General features: G+C 39.9%; 1 protein-coding gene across 1 annotated transcript in view; it reads right to left on the minus strand.

The window, feature by feature from the left end:
- Positions 1–18399, minus strand: part of SNTG1 (syntrophin gamma 1) — a 252930-nt gene that overhangs the window by 60501 nt on the left and 174030 nt on the right. Inside the window, exons 14-15 of the mRNA XM_060277843.1 lie at positions 16371–16500; positions 2356–2394 (exon numbers count right to left, since the gene is read on the minus strand). Of these exons, the coding sequence (XP_060133826.1) occupies positions 2356–2394; positions 16371–16500 (169 nt within the window). The remainder of the gene's footprint in view (positions 1–2355; positions 2395–16370; positions 16501–18399) is intronic.

Genomic DNA, 18399 nt, shown 5'->3' on the forward strand with positions numbered 1-18399 from the left:
CGGCTTTGCCGCGCAGAGCCCCACCTACCGGCCCAGCACCCTGGCACCCCCCACCACCGGGACTCTACCTAGAGCCGGCCCTAAAGGATGCCATATAGAGGAGGGAGAAAGGTTGTTTTCTGCTGCTCCAGAGAAGCGGATACGGAGCAATGGATTCAAACTACAAGAAAAAAGATTCCACCTAAACATTAGGAAGAACTTCCTGACAGTAAGAGCTGTTCAGCAGTGGAATTTGCTGCCAAGGAGTGTGGTGGAGTCTCTTTCTTTGGAGGTCTTTAAGCGGAGGCGTGGCGGCCATATGTCAGGAATGCTTTGGCAGGGGGTTGGACTGGATGGCCCTTGTGGTCTCTTCCAACTCTATGATTCTATGATTCTATACGCAAAAGCAAAAATCCAGCACGTCTGACCAGCTTGCATGTTGCTTGTATCTGGTTCAGAAAATAACAAGAAACAGGAAGGGGACAGTCAACGCAAAAAGGATCTGGAAACCTTGAGGAGATTAAATTGTGCATCTGTTTATTTTTAAGAAAATGTTTACACTAACTTTTTGAATTCACCACCACTTATTACTGTTCCCATCTCTCCCAGGTACTGACATTTTCTGTCACTGATAAACAGCTGCTCGGCAGTGATGAATTCCAAGGAAATGAAGCACACCTGCGTTTCTCTGGCCTAACTTGGCAGACCAAATATAGAAACCCTTATATGTCACCTTGACATTTTCTAATTGCAGTGCTCTTGGAGCCTCCTTTCATGGAAAGAAATGGAAATTTCCCTCCCCCACTATCATTTCCCTCTAGTGCTGTAATGCTTTCAGATGGTAAGCTCCTTTTTGCCCCAGGACAGTGTCTGGAGATCTATTACCAAGCTTGAAAATTCATGCTATAGAATGAATCACAAGGTGTTTATAAGAATAACTGAGGAGGCATTTGAGGGGCTAAAAGAAGACTCATATATAACTCAATAAAATAAAACATGTGACTAAACAAGCTGAGTTGAAAGAAATCCAGAACAAGTGAGACAATAGCTTTTTATGGAGACAACAACTTGAAACAACAATTCTTTCAAAATTGGGTTATCAGGAGTTTCAGGGTTTGACTTTTTTAAAAAAGAGAGACAAAAAGAAAAGAACCAAAAGACCTTTCATTAGATCCTTACAGTATTTTAAATGACAGCATTGCTTGAAAACAACAGCCACACATCTAACTCCTCCTCTGTAGCATATGACATCACAACATGACATCATGATGCCCTGTAGTTCCCTGCCTTCAATCCACATAATTTTTTAAAAAATACGAACACCTTTACAATACCACCCGATTCTGATGATTATTTTTTTGCTGTTATTTTGGATATAAATCCAAATTATATGCAATGTTATGTAACACTTAGACAGTAATTAAAATCCATGACCCTACACTCTTCCAAACAAAAAGAGAAGCTACCAGCATCTATTTTCACCCATGCAAACAGCTCATGGAAGAAACAACCTTACATGCTGAATCCAGTACTATGCAATGTCTAGATCACAACAATCTGCTTTAATTTTATGAATGACATAAAAAAAATTAAATGTATTAGAGGCATTCTACAGTACCTTTTTTGTTCCTCTGGTTCACTCTGGTCTAATTAGGATTTTGATTTGACAATGAAAATTTCTTAAAAGAAACCAGGAACTTAAAGGCCATGTGCAATTTTCTGTGGCTTTCTTTCCATTCAATTTATTTGTGTCTTTTCATCTCCCTACATTACCAAAGCATACACATTTTCTATGACTGCAAAAGAGCAATCTTGAAGCGACTGTATGTAAGAGTGCATCAAGATGCTTTTTGTATAGTGTTTTACTAAGGCATTTATGTATTTATGCAGCCATATTTACAATCAAATTAACTTTTCTTTTTTGAGGTTTTTTGTCAGTTTGCATAACTAAAACACAACACACACAAAACTTGAAACTACCATGCGCACGATTAAGTTTCCCTTTATTGCAGTGTTCAACTTTGGAAATGCCACCAAATAATTTAGGACTCCAAAATCCAGAGTGAAATTCAGAAGCATCTCTGAATGTTGTGTTATCTATAGTCCTTCTGGCTGTTAATTTTGTGAAATGGGATGCACTATTGAAAGAGTCAGCCTAAAGATACATAATGATGGCACCAGGTGAGTCCCCTGGGGAGAGCATTCCACAAACTGGGAGCCACTGCAGAAAAGGCCCATTCTCATGTTGCCACCCTCCAGACCTCTAGTGGAGGGGAACACATGAAGAAGGGCTTCAGACAATGATTGAAGGGTTATATGGCCAGAGATAGAACAATTGGATATTAAGGTTTCAAAATATATTTTTTCTTCTCTTACCTGCTGGTTTACGGGAAAATTCCTGTTGATTTTTTTAATCTATAAAAGTGAATACAGAAATTGATTAATAAATAAGCATACTCAACTATGAAAATCAGGCACATTACACGTCCATTGGCATTGTGATAGATTTACTTTGTGAAATGATTCAAAGCCTACCAAAAGATGCTGACAGAGTTGGTTTTGTGCAGATTTTTAGGGATTCAATATTTCTAAATGTAGCGCATTTCTGAATGTGACAATGGGTGGAATTCAACACTGTGTACAAACGCTCTATCTGTGCAAGCACATCAGCTTGCCAATGAAATGAGCCCAGTTCCCCCTGCACACTGTTCTGGGGGTCTTCCCCAATTATGGGGTTACATGTAGGGGGGGGGAAGTCCCATTGTGCAAGTGCATTGTGCAGGACAGGTTCATTAAGTGAACTGTGCCCAATGTATGCCTAGGTATTCTGTAAACCACTGTTTTCCTTTGATTTACTTATACTCTATACATTTAATTTTGTTGCACATTAGGGCTGGTGTTCTTGTAAACCTGAAAATATTTCAGAGTTTGAACTGCTAACATTTACTAACAGAATAAAATATATGTTTGTATTCAAGAGAAAAGTGGACCAGAATTACAGATGAAGCCTTAAACACAAAGTGAATGATCTATATAATCAGGTTTCACATGCATCTATTCTTTAATTAATCAAGTTATACATTTGGATAGCAACATTGCACAGGTAGTAGTAGATCATCATTATTAACCAAGCTCTTATGAGTTCCAAGAAATAAGGATAACGTACAGTAGTTTTATTTGGATGGGGCTTTACATACAATTTCTAGAGCTAACTCTAAACTAAATCAATTGATTTTGTCTCTCAGCAGAAAGTGAAAAAAATGTAAGTAAGGCAAGCTTGATAAGAAGGATACTTCAAACACTTTTGGTATAGTATACAAGACTCTGAAATAAAAGGATATCACATATAAACATGCCTGTGACATAGGTACTTCTTTATGACAGCATACAAAAATAGGTTCTTTTTCAGCCCTACATGTGTTCTATGCAGCCAAAGCACCACAACTCAAGATTGCTAAATGATGTCAGGAACTCACAAAATACGAAACAAGGCATATTTAACAACATAACCTAAAGAGCTATTAAAAGCTAGAGGCTCTATCCCAATTTAATCCAACTGAGAGTAGATCCATTGAAATTACAGTCATACCTCAGTTTAAGTACGCTTCGGTTTGAGTACTTTCAGTTTAAGTACTCCGCGGATGTGTTAGTCTGCCTGGATTAATGGACTAGTACAGTGAAGATGGCTCACAACATTCTACCAATCTGAAAACTACTTGGTCAGCTAATGGCATGCAAATTATTTCATCCTCTCAGCTTTTTGGAAGCCCCTGCCATCGTGTGGCCTCAGTTACCCAGTCAAACCAACAAGCTACTCCTGGAGATGAAGGCTTTGCATCTTGGAGGTAAAAGCTTTCTGCACGTATGGAGAAAGGGAATATGGGAAAACTTTTTGCAGCAATATCCAGAAGTGACAAAGACTCTGTGACATTCTTCCAGAGGTGTGCCAAGAGTGCTAGCAGCACCATCAGCTGTAAACAAAGGGATGAACTGGAACGAAACTCCCAGTCTCTCTAGGCATCTCTCACTTGTCAGTAAAATGAACACACATTTAACAAGATACAGCTTGACCCAAGACTGTCAAGAATGACATAAACTCAAATGATTTTCACTTTGTTTTTGTTTTTTAAAAAATAAGAAATATTTTGATGAAGGCAGGATGAATACTGAGGAAATGTAGAGATAATAGTGTGCAAATCTAACACATTTTAACTGTATTATAGCCAGTATAATTTCCTCTGGGAGCTTTCATTCAGGAGCATCTATCACATAGAAACTTCTAGTTCTGGGAACTATAATAGCATGCTTACTACCTAAAATTTACCTTTGTTTGAGATGCACACATAAAATTGTAAAATCCCAACTGACAAGCCACTTTTCGAAACTATATTATCATTTGATAAGTCACCTATGGAACACTATTTTGCATAAGCAACGTGCTACGGAAGCAAACTTTAAAGTACAAAACATGTGACTCTGAAATGATCAAGAATAGTTTCCAGTGATGTTTTTGTTCTCATTTATTCTCATTGTCAATACAGGTCCTATGTTGCCCTTATAATGCTGCTTTTCACCTGCAAAGGAGCTACCATTCTGACAAAAAGTTTTACTGAACATGCACTAAAGCAATATGTGCCTTTGACATAAAGGTAAATAATTTTTACAGTAATTTGTCTGACTATTCATAGATGGCATTCAGTCAGGAAATTCCAGGGCCACTATAAAGGAACAAGATTTCTGGCTCTACAGAAAAAAGCAACAAAATTTCATTGATTTATTAGATAGGCACTGTACATTCATTTCCACCATCCAGTACCAACTCCTCTTCCTGTGCAATTATCTGCAATGTTCTTTAACTGTGTGACTGTAGTATGGCTTACTCTTGAGTGAGTGGGCATAGGATTGCTGCTTAAAGCAATCATTACCAAAACGGCCTACAGTGTGCTGTTTTTTTTTTCTTCAAGAAAAGAAGACATAATGCAGACCGAGGGCAAATAGGTAGAGAGATAATTTTTTGTTAAAAAAAAAACCTAGACAGTAACCATAAAGCAGAGTAATGATTCTGCTACCTTGTGATATATGTCAAGTGAGATGGTGGATACTTTCCAGCACAGCAGTGCCAGTCCATGATGTTGTGTCACTGCAATGACCTCCGTCAGCTTGCAGCACTGGCAAAGTGCCACAGAACTGCCACAGGTTGTGACATTGCAATGGCGCTAAGGGCATTTTGTCTCCTCTAAACGGTTTTTTCCAGTTCAGCAATTCAGAAGCTATGCTAGTTAGCTTCTCCATTCAGGTAGCAGATTCATCATATGTAACAAATTAACTTTTAAACCAAGTATTTTTGTACTCTAGTAACAATTATTCACGGGTTGAAATAAGGAAATAACATGCGTTTTATTATACTGTTACATGTGCATGTCTATGATATATTTTGTAAAAACTTAACCAAGTTTTCTTTGTTTGAAAAATGCAATAAAATTATTAAAAATGGGAGATGGACATAAAAAGAGATTCATGATAGCTCAGTTACTTCATGTGGTATGGAAATATTATTATTTACCTATTATATTTCTATTCTCTTTCTTCCATTAGTAACTCAAGGAAATTTACCAAGGGTGCCCAGGCAATCTCCTAGCCAGACACTGACAAAGCACATGGTATAGCATAATGTTCCTTCAGGCCCTGGGACCAAGGTTAAACTTCTTATAACAAACAAATAGTATTAGTGCTACACAAAGAACCATTCTTCAATTTCATGTTAGTTTTCTTCTCTTGCAAAAGAGGTTCAGTTATTCTGAACATCCGCAGACCACTTTAAAATTTCTCTTAAATGATGGTGGGTGCAGCTGGCTGTGTGCTCCTCTTTTCCATTAAGAATGTCTCCTGGACTCTGGAGTCTGCCTGAGCTTCTTGATCTGAAAAAGCCCCATGAGAGAAGATGCTTCATGATGTCTTCCCCTGAGGTGTAACTGAAGTGCAGAAAGCTGGCTACTAAGCATCCAAAATTGGTCCACACACTGGTTTTGTTTTTAAGGGACCCTCCAAAATACACCACCACCACTTTTCCACACTGAAGTAAAAGGACTTTACTTTAAAATCCAACAACAAACAGTTGCCATGCACACAACTGTGGTTATTCCTGCCTAAGTGTAGTACCTTACATTTGTGAGTTTTGGCCCAGTTCTCCAATCTGTTACGGACATGTTTGAATTCTGATTTTATCTTCTGATGTACAAGCCACCAATCCCAGGTATTAGCTTGTATTACACTTCAGTGACCCACCTGGTCATTGTTGAGGAAAGGTTGGAACAGTTCAAAGCTTCAGATGGCTACAGTGGCTGCCTTGAAGTTCTGAGCCCTGCTGAGGTTTGTGTGTGGCAACTGTAATAAGCAGGTGCAGCAAATAATGATGCTGATATAGGGCAAGGTATGTTGGCCTAACTATCACTTCCTATAGGAATGGTGGAGTTCTTACAACATCTGTCATTAGAAGTACTAGTCATCTAATAAGGACAATCAAAATGCTGCCAAGATGGCTAGAGTGTACATCTCTAAGGTCTCTGACTTCTTGGTATTTGTGTACAGCACTGAGGATCTGCTGAGATGCTGGAGAGCCCTGTAAATAAGAAGCAAAGGAGATGGGAACCTCTCCTGTAGGAGTTGTTAGTATACCCACTACCATGACTGGAATTCAGCTGCCCTGTGATTTGGTGCTGAGTTGCAACATGGATTTTATTGTGCCAGAATGAAGGTATAAAGTGAAACCAAAGCACCTTTCCAGTTTTATTATCCTATTAGAAAGACCTTAGGCACCAGCAGGATTAAGGTGATAGCATTATTGTGGTTGTTTCACATCAGCAACCTCCTCGATTCAATATTACTCTCTGGTTAAAAACCAGTAATGAACATACCACCATATTATTTGCTGTTATTCAAGTACATTTGAAAACTTTCAGTATTCACAGGAGAAGGAAAAATAGCAACAGGATGGCAGAAGTTAAGTATTTCACAAAAGGAAGAAGCATCAAGAAGCAAATAAAGGAATGATGAAAAAAATTCCATTGTATTGGTGGCTTTATTCACAAAGATATAGCAAAAGTTTTTAAAGAACACATTCCAGGCCCTATCATTGCGATAAAAACAACAGCAGCTTTTTTCTTCTTTAAAATTCCCAAAGATGGGATACCTTCACTTTTCAGAAAACTACACAGAAAGTTACTGCTTCTGCTCTGTAATAGATTAAATGAGGGAGTAAAATGAGCAAATCTCCTGCAATTCCTATTTAATTAAACAGACTAATGTCAATATATGCACGTGTGTGTGTGTGTGTGTGTGTGTGTGTGTGTGTGTGTGTGTGTGAAAATGTCTGTGTCTCTTAAAAGCTTGAAAGGGTATTGCTTGGAATAAAACAAATGATGATTTCAGCTACATTTTTTAAAATAATCTTTTCCTTTCTGTTTCAAGTGGCTGCCATTAAAATGACCCTGAAAATATCATGCTACTATTTTTGCCCAATGATAAAGTGAGGAGACCTTTCTTTATCAGGCTATGTGGCAACTGCAAGTGACAAATGCTTGGCTTCTTTCAACAGCAGCTGTAAAGTGCTTTTGTCTCTCTCTGAGGGTCTGTGACTACCTGCCCTGACAGTGTTGATAAATGGAGGGCTTATCCACACTTACCTTTCCTCTGCGTTTTCCACCGTCTACACTTCCAAGCTCTGTGTCCAAGTGCTCTTTTTGTTCTGGAGCTTCCCCTGAGAAAACCGCTGAACTGGAGCAAACTGCAATCCACGAAAACCCCGAATTTCCATTTGTTGCACTTCAGTTTTAAAGAACAGGTTTTCATGGGGAAAGCTCCGAGGTATAAAAAAAGAAAGTCTGGACACAGAGCTTGAAGGCATGAACTTGTGCCTAGAAAGCACAGGGCAAAAAGTAGGCGTGGATAAGTCCTGAATGAGATACCTGGAGTTCCCATCACAGCAGCAGCTGTAGTGAAATGGCTGACAGTCCCCAAAGTGTTGCTGAAAAGATATCGTAAAATTAAAATTAGTCATTATAATTATTATTTTTCAGTTGCAATGCTTTCTATGCCAGTCAGCATAATGAGCATGGCAATTATTCCCTAAAATCAAGTCCTAACTCTGATTCTGAGGTTTAGCATGTGTGAGCAGTATTTTTACTTTCCCAAGACACCCATCATTGGGAATTATCCAATCGGTGTCCCTTTGCTGACTCAAGGCATCTTGCAAAGTGACTAGGAGGGAGGCAATTTTCAAAGATTTCACTGCCTGCTAATCTGCCCAAATTTGCTCCAGAGGGTCAGAGTACTTCAACAGCAGATTTTGGGGCTGCAAGGAGTGATCAAAACTTGATTCAATACCTGTTAACAAGCCAAACAGATACCTTCTGTCAGTAGAAGGACACCAATAAGATACCACCCCTTATTTTTGACTACTGGGTAAACTTTAGCTATTGCTGGAAATTTGACTGAAATATCTCACACAGAATTAAGAAGATACTGTACTCACCTCCCACACAGTAATGCCACTGGCTTGCAATAGCTCACTTCCCTTAAGCTAAATGATTGAAGATGCAAAGCAATTCCATGCTGAGAAATGGTGTTTTTAAAATAAATTTAAAAAAAAACCAACACCACACACATCAACACGACTCATCTTCTCCAAATCCTGGGATGAATAATTTAGAGCTGCATGAATAGCAGCATTTAACATAAAGTTATGTTGATTGTATTGTAATAGCTGTGAGGCCAATACATTCCACTGATGCATTTGCTCCTTTGCAAAGGGAAATGACAACAAAACTGGCATATGCTTAAAACAAAATGTGCTTCAACCCACTGCAAGTGTAAATTAAAAATAGAATTTCGAGTAACACTCTCAAAAGTTCCACTGCATAAATTACACCTAACAGCCAGTGTCCCCAGTCTGCTGAAACATTTGTCATCATTACATATCTCCACTGTAATGAGAGTGGAACCTTCATGAAGAAACTGCTGCATGTTAACAATGCAAGCAGCTTGGAGGGTTTCATAGATGATCTACTAGACTGATCAAATGCACATCTGTTTACCTCTAGTTTTCTGAAACTGCTTTCCTCTCGCTTCTGGGAGAGCACTTTTCACACTGCACTGATAATTTATCATAGTTGAATGTTTAATCTTAAAGACATTTCAGATTTCTTTACAAGTTACAAGTGCTTTAACCATTCTGTGCCTCTACGTTTTGTTGTTTGCAAGTATTTTTTATGGATTTGTTAGGCATCTTGAACAACTTAGAAACAAGATAGAAAGGTGAAGTCATTCCCTTAAGCAAAGTTCTTTTACAAGGAACCCTAAAACCAGAACAGAAGTAGGCAGTACAGGCAATATGCAGCCAGGTTTCCTTGAACACTCGTTTAATATGGGAGAAAGGAGCTTCAGAACCTTACCTGGACAAGATTCCCAGTGCCACTAATCTGACTGTATTGCCTGATTTTATGAATGCATATCCAGGGCCGCCTTAAGCATATCTGGCGCCATGGTGCGAAGATCCCTCCGGTGCCCCCCGCCCCGTTTCCCATTGTGGCTGTCTGGCGGGCGCAGCGCGGCACCCTGGCACCCTGTGCCACCCAGCCTTGCCGTAGGGCCGGCCCTGTGCATATCACTATCAGAGAGAACTATTTAAACTAGCTAGTATTTAACTCAGAATTCAACCAGATCTTAAAACACACACACACACACACACACACACACACACACACACACACACACTTTTGATCTGAGAGATTGAACTGCTTCAAGCTGTTAAGGCCCATTTTCTTTCAATTAAATCCAGTGTTGCTTGAGATTGAGCCCAATGGTAATTGTGTGCTTAATTATTAAACAACTGTGAAACATTAGAGCTCCCCCTATGACTTGACCCACAGAGGTCAAGCTTATAGCTGCTGCAGCACAGGCACCAATTTGCACTGTTGCAGTTAATGGAGTTGAGTTGGTTGCTTCTTCCCTGCTTGCAAGTTTATGAATTTAAATTGTGAGTTACTCCAAGATTATCTGGAATATGGAGACAGATTATATTTTTGTGTGTATAGTGGAACCTTGGTTGTCGAACGTAATCTGTTCGAGAAGACCGTTCGACTTCTGAAATGTTCGACAACTGAGGTGCAATTGCTGGTCAACAAAATCAATTGAAAAAAATGGAGAAACACGCTTCGGAAGCCGTTCAACTTCTGAGGCATGTTAAAAAATGGAAGAATTCACTTCCAGGTTTTCGGCATTCAGCTTCTGAAATGTTTGACAGCTGAGATGTTCAAAAACCGAGGTTTGACTGTATACTCTGTGTGTGTGTGTGTGTGTGTGTGTGTGTGCACGCGCATTCTTTAAAAACTTTCACTTTCAGAATAATAGAATTGTAGAGATGGAAGGGATCACCTAATCTAACCCCTGCTATGCAGGAATCTCAACTAAAGATCCCTGACACTGGTGTCATGTGTTTGTGTTCTGTTCCCATCACCAGTCTAGCAACAGCATTTTGCATGGACTGAAGCGTCTGGATCAGACCCAAGGGAAGCCCCATGTAGAGTGTGTTGCAGTAATCAAATCTCTAGTTTACCAGTGCATGGGCTGCAGCCTTCAATCAAGCCAGTCCAAAAGCTTGGATTTGGACATCAATAATACAAGAAATATTCAAAATAATTAAGGAAGCATTAGAAGTCACCCCAGAACTGGCCCTAATCTTCCAAGATAATAATGCCCACTCACATCACAAAGAGCTCTTAACCCACCTACTCTCAGCAGGCAGAAGCATCATAGCCAGACACTGGAGAGACCTGTCAGGAGTAAGCATGGACCAATGGTATCAAATAGTATGGGAAACAGCCTTATTAGAAAAACTAAGCAATAAGCTGAAACTGACATGGGGACAAATAGAAGATGCCTTCACCCCAGTATGGTTCTCCTTTATCACATCACAGCCCAACAAGACGACAAGAAGAATCTGCTGACAGCATACAAATCAATCTAGCTAACCTGATCCAAAAACATACATACACATAACCCACTCTCACACAAAAAACAAATCTCACTACAGCCAACCAAAGACAACAACCACACCCTAGGCCACCCCAACCTCTCTCAACACCAAGGAAATGCAACAAGTGAATATTCCCATAAGTTGATGCTGACACAAAACCCCACACATACACTAAGTAGAAGAAGAGTAGCATTGCCACCCGACCCCACCCCACTCACCATTCCCCCCTTCCCCTCTTTTCTTCCTAACCTAACACTGTATGCAACAGTAAAGTCTCACAACAATTGAAAGTGATCTGTAGAAAACGCAACTTGAAAAAGAGACAATCCACATATTTTGGTAAACTAAGAAATCTTTAATAACATTTAAAAAAAAAACCTTGCCAATCTTTCATTTAGAATGACCTGCAGTGAGTGGGGCTTTTCAGTGTTCAGAATAAACTGTGGAAGGGCCAGGCTTCTGCCATGACTATTCCGTCCCAATATCTCAACAAATGGTGGGAGAAAGCTCAACTTTGAAAAGAGAGATGAGGCCTCCCCTGCTTAAGAGAAGTGACACAAAGGCAACATATTTTTCTCACTGGGGATCACAAGGTGTAATGAAAGTTTCGTAGTTCCTACTGGGAAACAATGCTGCAAATGTTGTTTCACCCCAGAGTTATTGTAAACCAAAACAGTAAACAGAATCCCATGCAAGGAAATCTGGAAGAATTGTTGTTGTTGTTTAGTCGTTTAGTCGTGTCCGACTCTTCGTGACCCCATGGACCATAGCACGCCAGGCACTCCTGTCTTCCACTGCCTCCCGCAGTTTGGTCAAACTCATGTTGGTAGCTTCGAGAACACTGTCCAACCATCTCGTCCTCTGTCGTCCCCTTCTCCTAGTGCCCTCCATCTTTCCCAACATCAAGGTGTTTTCCAAGGATTCTTCTCTTCTCATGAGTCACCACCAATTCTCCACCAAATCATCCAATGGTCTTCATGTGGAATAATGATCAGTCACTAAGACAGCCACATTCATGACATCTTCTGTGATCACTATGGTGCCTACACTGGGGTCCAAACATTAATGAAAAGACCCTCTGTGGGTGCTCCCACTGGCAATGGGCTGTGATCATGAAATGCTGTGTAAAAGCAGAACTTTAGACCAGAGCAATATCCCTCCAATACAAAGGACAAGTCCCTCTTCTTTTTGCCCACCCTCTTACGTTTTCTGTGGTTACTGCCATCCCACTGCCCTCTTTACAGCCTCTCCTCCATATCCAAAAGCAGCTGTTTCAAGTCACCCACCCTCTTGCCAACTTGCACAGGGCTTCAGTTTTTCAGGCTATATAAAGCATAGTGACAGGCGTCTCCAGGGTTAACCTCTCAGAAACTCAACAGGATCTTCGGAAGCCAATCAGCTGCAAAGTGTAGAAAGGGGAAGGAAAATTCCACCTGGCTCCTTGTGTTGTTTTCTAGCTACCAACTTAGAGCAACATTAACCAGTGCCAGAATCTCTTGCTATGACTGTGCAGCAAGCTACAAGTATTCTCTGACACAAAAACTGTAATTTACAGAGCTTAACCTTGGATTAGCTGGCCCATAAGGCTTCCAAGTAACACTTTTCACACCAGCTGAGGCTCTTCTTATCCTGCTTTATCTTGATTTGTTTTCTCTGTGCTCCACAAAGGCATGGCGAGTCCATCTCTGCATCTCAGTGAGCTTATCTTGACACTCTTGCCAAGAGCACATAAGAACACATTTCAAAGACAGATCAGAAAATATGCTGTGCTTCAGCTTGTTTAAATGTTTGCAGATAACCTCAATAACTGTTTTGCCATTCTGACACAGCTTGTCAGGTGACACTGCAATCATTGGCAACCCAAGCAAAATTATACACTGCACTGAGGTGGCACAAAAATTGTTAACCTCAGTTTAATGTATGCCAGAAGCCGCCTTGTTTCAGTTAGTTCAATCACAGACATTTCTAGCAGCATTCTTTTGTTGATAAACATTATATTTTCTTGTGACTCTGTGGCTAAATGCCCTTTTCTTCGTCCTCAAATGTCCCTGTATAGCGGAATGCTCAATTCCTGCTTATGCTGTCAAATATTCAATTCTTCCTGCCGACTAACATTTAAAAGAACATCATGATTAGATTACAGATCAATTCCCCATCAGACAAAAAAGACATTAAGGGAGCTAGGGGACTCAGTCACAGAAAAGAAGGGGTAATTTCATTCTGGCAAGACATTAACTATGAGCATTTAGCTTTATGACATTTCACAATAATTGGCCATATAAGAACTACTTGATACTCCTTTCTTATCACTGAGTTGTATGAGATGCTGCACTAGCAGAGTCCCAGCCCTTCATCCGGGGTGGGGGTGGGGGGATGAAGCAATTCCCTGGTGCTTGGACAACAACCCAACCCTGGCTCTGACCTTCGGAGTCTAATTTTGGCTCTGTAATGCATATGGTATTACAGTATTATCAGAAACAAGGAGTAGAGTCATAGTAACATAAAAAGAGCCATGATGGATCCCACCTAGCCCAGACTTCTGTTCCCATAGTATCCAAATAAATGCTTATGGGAAGCTCACAAGCAGGACATGAGCACAACTGTGCTCTCCTGCTGCTTCTCCCCAGCAACTGGTAATCAAGTGTCTGTTCTGAATCTCCTACTGTTCAACTTCATTGGATGGCCTCAGGTTCTAGCATCAGGAGGAAGAACACCTTTTCACCTATCCACTTTCTCTACATCATCTATATTTTATAAGCCTTCATCATATCCTTCTTCCCATAATTGCTTTATCTTCTTCTACCAGTTGCAAGAAACCAAAGGAGAGGAGAGGGCTCTTGTGCTTGAATCCTGCTTATGGGATTCTGATTGGCTATTGCGAGAACAGGATGCTTGACTAGATAGGCCATTGGCTTGACCCATGAGGCCTATTTTTACATTTTCATATTCTTACCCTTAAAAAACTACAAATATTATAACCTTTCATGATGGAGAGATGCATTTTATTGTTGTTTTCTACACCTTTTCCAGCTCTACAATATCCTTTTTGAGATGCAGTGACCAGAACTGTCATAGATTTTTAAAAATGATTTGACAGTTTTATTTACTATTCCTTTCCTAACAATTTCTGACATGGAGTTTGCTTGATTCACAGCAGATTTCATTGAGCTACACGAACTCAGGTTCCCTTTCCTGGTCAGTCAACACCAGTTCAGACACCATCAGTGTTTATGTGAAGTTGGGAGTTTTTGCCCCATTGTGCATCTCTTTACACTTGTTTATGGACCACTGCATTGTATGCCATACAAGAGCCAACATGGTCCATTGCAGAGCTCAGGATAAAACCACACCAGGCACAGCTAATTGTGGGAGGGATTGGGACATTCATCACACATCGCAGAAGTGCAGAACAGAGGATCTTACTCCATACTCCTTATTCCATACTCTTGCTCAAATCATTCCATGGATTGCTGAAGCGTAAGCCAATCCATACAACATTACCAAAATAAACTCCTCTCCCCCACCTTTTGCCGCCTGGACTATGGGGAACTTTAACTGCCTATGAATTTGCTGTATACATTGCGATCTTGTAAAAACATGCCACATAATAGCAATGTGTTAAAACATCGTTATTTCTGTGGCAATAATTACAGTGCTAATCAGAAGCAATTAATCAGAGGCAATTGAAATTTGGCTTTAAAATGTTTGATGTGATTGTAAGAACATCGCTCCTTGAAATACCAAAAATATTCCCAAGCACAAGCTAAAATTAGTAATAGAAAATAGTTATAGAGTAAGCACAAAGGTTAGTAATAGTCCCATTTGTCAAGGTTGTCGTGAGACTGACAGCCATACGCAGTGACAGCACTATCAAGATGAATAAATAGTGAGGGAATTGGCGAGTGCAGCACAGAACATTACAGATGGCAGACAGATTCAAGTCTGCAATACAGATTCAGTATTGCCACCAGCTGGAATGGTTCTGTAGCTGGATATAAATCTCCACAAGACACAAAATTCTTCAGTATGTTCCCAGCATTAGAAACAAAATTAATTTTAGAAGCCTGTGGAGGATATTGCAAGATTCACAGAACTCAATATGATACCAGAACTAAACTAAAGTAGGGCAATATTTAAAAGTTGAGAAGGAGGGGAGGAGAGAGAGTAATTGGTGCTGGTGGGAAGAGACACAGAATAATATCAGTCAGGAATTCCAGCTAGGAATATTATAGAATGATATGCAAGGTTGCCTAAAATCATCATCACCATCGCCACCGAGATTATATACTCAGAAGGAACTATAGCATATAAATACTTCACATAATTTGTTTGGTCTCTAAGATTCAGCTTTTTAAATCTGGGACAAGTCCAACGGGGGCAGAAGGCAAAACACAGAAGGCAGTTTGGGAGAAGGAAGACCCCTGATATTGCAGTGAGGTTGCAAGTAGGAGGAGGAATTGTAGCCATTAGAGAATGAATGAACATTCTGCAAAATGCTTTTTTATTTTGAACATCTTCTAGATTCAGAACTGGCCAACTTTCCACGGGCCATTTTTAATAGGTGGGCATGCTGTCAGTCACCTGATGCCACATGATCACATTCCACAGGAAGCATTAGGAGAGCACTTAACTGTAGTCCTGATCCTTTCAAACCATGGCTGCAAAAGAAGAATCTGATGCAAGTTTCCCTGCCAAAAGCTGGGCTTACATTCAGTGCTGAAAGCAAGCCCCACTTGCAGCAAGCATCAGCTGCACTCAAATGAAAGGGTTTGTATCTACAACACAACTTAAAAGGCCATTTATCGGTTGAAGATAAAAGTGTTTACACGACCCCTTCTCCTGCATATTTCCCCCCTCACAACAAGCTTGTGAGGAAGGTAGGCGGATAAGGCTGAGAGACTGTAATTGGCTTAAGGTGAGCTCTCTGGAGAAGATGGGATTTGAACCTTGTATCTAACTGTGTTACTATGTGCATGGGGTAGGCGATTGGGAGTGGGGCAACACAGAGCTTTTACAATGATCCTTGGTATCAGAATTGGAATGCTGAAAGCCTGCATATCTTGGAAGCACTATACCTTCTCTACTTTTTTTTTCAGTTCTGTGGGTGGATATCAGGAAAAAAAGGAAGTAATACTGATAGCCATGAAGTGGACTACGTAGCCACGAGGAAAGAATAATTCCCCTTTCAAGAAGCTTTCAAAATTCTGAGTTGATGACAGACTTGAGTTGACTTCTCTGGGGAAGCTTCAAGCATAGTTTATGCACAGATAATTCTGTGCGTAAACCCAAGAGGCCTTTATGACAGTCAGGATCAAATGTAACTGGGAAATCTGATGAACTAACTCAGAGGCATACTTACATTGTGCTTTGTGAGGCTGGAAATATTCGTTGCTATTGCTTGTAGCCAGTCAATGCAGTCTTCAGCCGAGAGACACTGAATTATTCCACTGCAAATGCCATCCACAGCAATTACTTGAAATGCATTCTGCCTATGGACACATCGTAATAGATTAGGTCAGGAGACAAGTGCACCTATTCTGACATTACCAACTTCATAATACTTGTCAAAAGGCTTTGAAATTACTCCCCTCTACGTACCCTTGCCCCACAATAAAAGTCAGCCATGGAACTGCTACTGCTTTCCCTATTTTATGAGTCGTTCTCTTCTATATTTAGCTTTTGTATATGGCACATCTCCAGATAAATCTTGGCAAAGCCCACAGAACCAACTGAATACAGATTGCTCACACTGGGCTATCTGCTCAGGGCACAAAGCTTGAAAATGTAGTAGCCTGGCAGATTGCACAAGCTGCAATTTGCAAGTCGTGGCACATAGCTCTTCAGCTTTTTTTCCACATATTTTGACCATGCTGATTCTGGATCTGAGTCATTCATCTCCACCTTGGAGAATTTCATTATTTCAATATGGCATCCACGTTATCCCCCAAAACAAGAACAGATGCATCATTTAGCTTCTACAGGAGCTATGATAATAACTGGTGTGTTTTCAGAAGCAAAGAATTCATTTTGGCAACCTCCCACCATATGGAATTGCTCATTAGACAAGAATGATATATAATTGGTAAGGAGCTTATCCTTATCTTGCTACATATTTAATTGTATTTTTATATAAACTGCCCTAGGAACATAACTGAAGGGTGATTGATTGAATGATTGATTGATTGATTAAATGTAAACATTATGCTTGACGTATAATGGGGAACCTGCATCCCTCCCAGTATTGCTGAACTACAGCTTCCATCATCCCATGGTATTTGAGGTTGATGGGATTTGGACTTCAACAACATTTGGAGTGCCATAGGTTCTCCTTCCCTGATTTAATGCACTAAAATAATGGAGGCACTGGCAAATTCACACCATTGGTGCCACAAAGCATTCTGAAGCATCTACTCAAATGCAAACCCCATTGAGTTCAAATAGATTTACTCCCCAGGCATGTGTGAATAGAACTGCAGCCTAAGTGGGACAATTATTGTGGAAGAAGACAACAGTGGCTTCACATCTGCAATTCCAAAAGCAATGGGTGACTTGTTGGAAGGAATCTGTGCAAAAAAACAAAGAAAGGTTCTACAGATCTGGACGCAGCATATACATCCTCCATAAATGGGGAATATAGCTTTTACTAGATCACTAGTAACGCAGGTTTATAACTACAGAAGCTACATCAACACTAAATTTTCAGAGTTAGAATAAATAAAAGGGAAAATACTTTCAATGAGAAGACTAAAAAGATACAGTATTTTTGAACTTTTTAAATAATAAAATAAAGAGCAAGACTTTGTAATAAAATCATAACCTTCTTATGATCCCCCCCCCATATTCTATAAAAGCACTAAAGCATAATATTCTGTATTGGCATGCTCCACTAAATAATGGATATTTAAAATAAAAAAGCAAGTATGATCTGCTTCAAAAACTAATTAGGTGAAGGGTTGAGAACTCAGAATTGATCCACATAACTTTAATGATTTTCACATTGCACTTTCCCAACATTTGGACATAACCTAAACTCAATGAATGTGTGCAATGTATTTATCAATATGAGGGGAGGGCATCCAAGCATTCTGTGTCTGGTATTCTGCACAGCTGACTTATCTGCCATAAAGCTCTGTGGACTGATTTACTACATCCAAATGATGGATAATTATCAAGCCTATAAAAACCTTTGAAATGCTGAAGCAGTAAGGGCCCAATTTCCTCCAGAAAGTTCATGGGTCTGAGTGGCTTAAGAAACACAAGAGCATAATGATATTTCATATCCTAAAACCATCTCCTGAGTGTGGACTGGAAATCGTACAACAGGTCTATTTATTCATGATGAATATATGACTGAGATTAGACATGAGAAATGTGGAAATTGTAGCTGC

Source organism: Zootoca vivipara, chromosome 8, assembly GCF_963506605.1.
Source record: "Zootoca vivipara chromosome 8, rZooViv1.1, whole genome shotgun sequence".
NCBI lineage: Eukaryota > Metazoa > Chordata > Lepidosauria > Squamata > Lacertidae > Zootoca > Zootoca vivipara.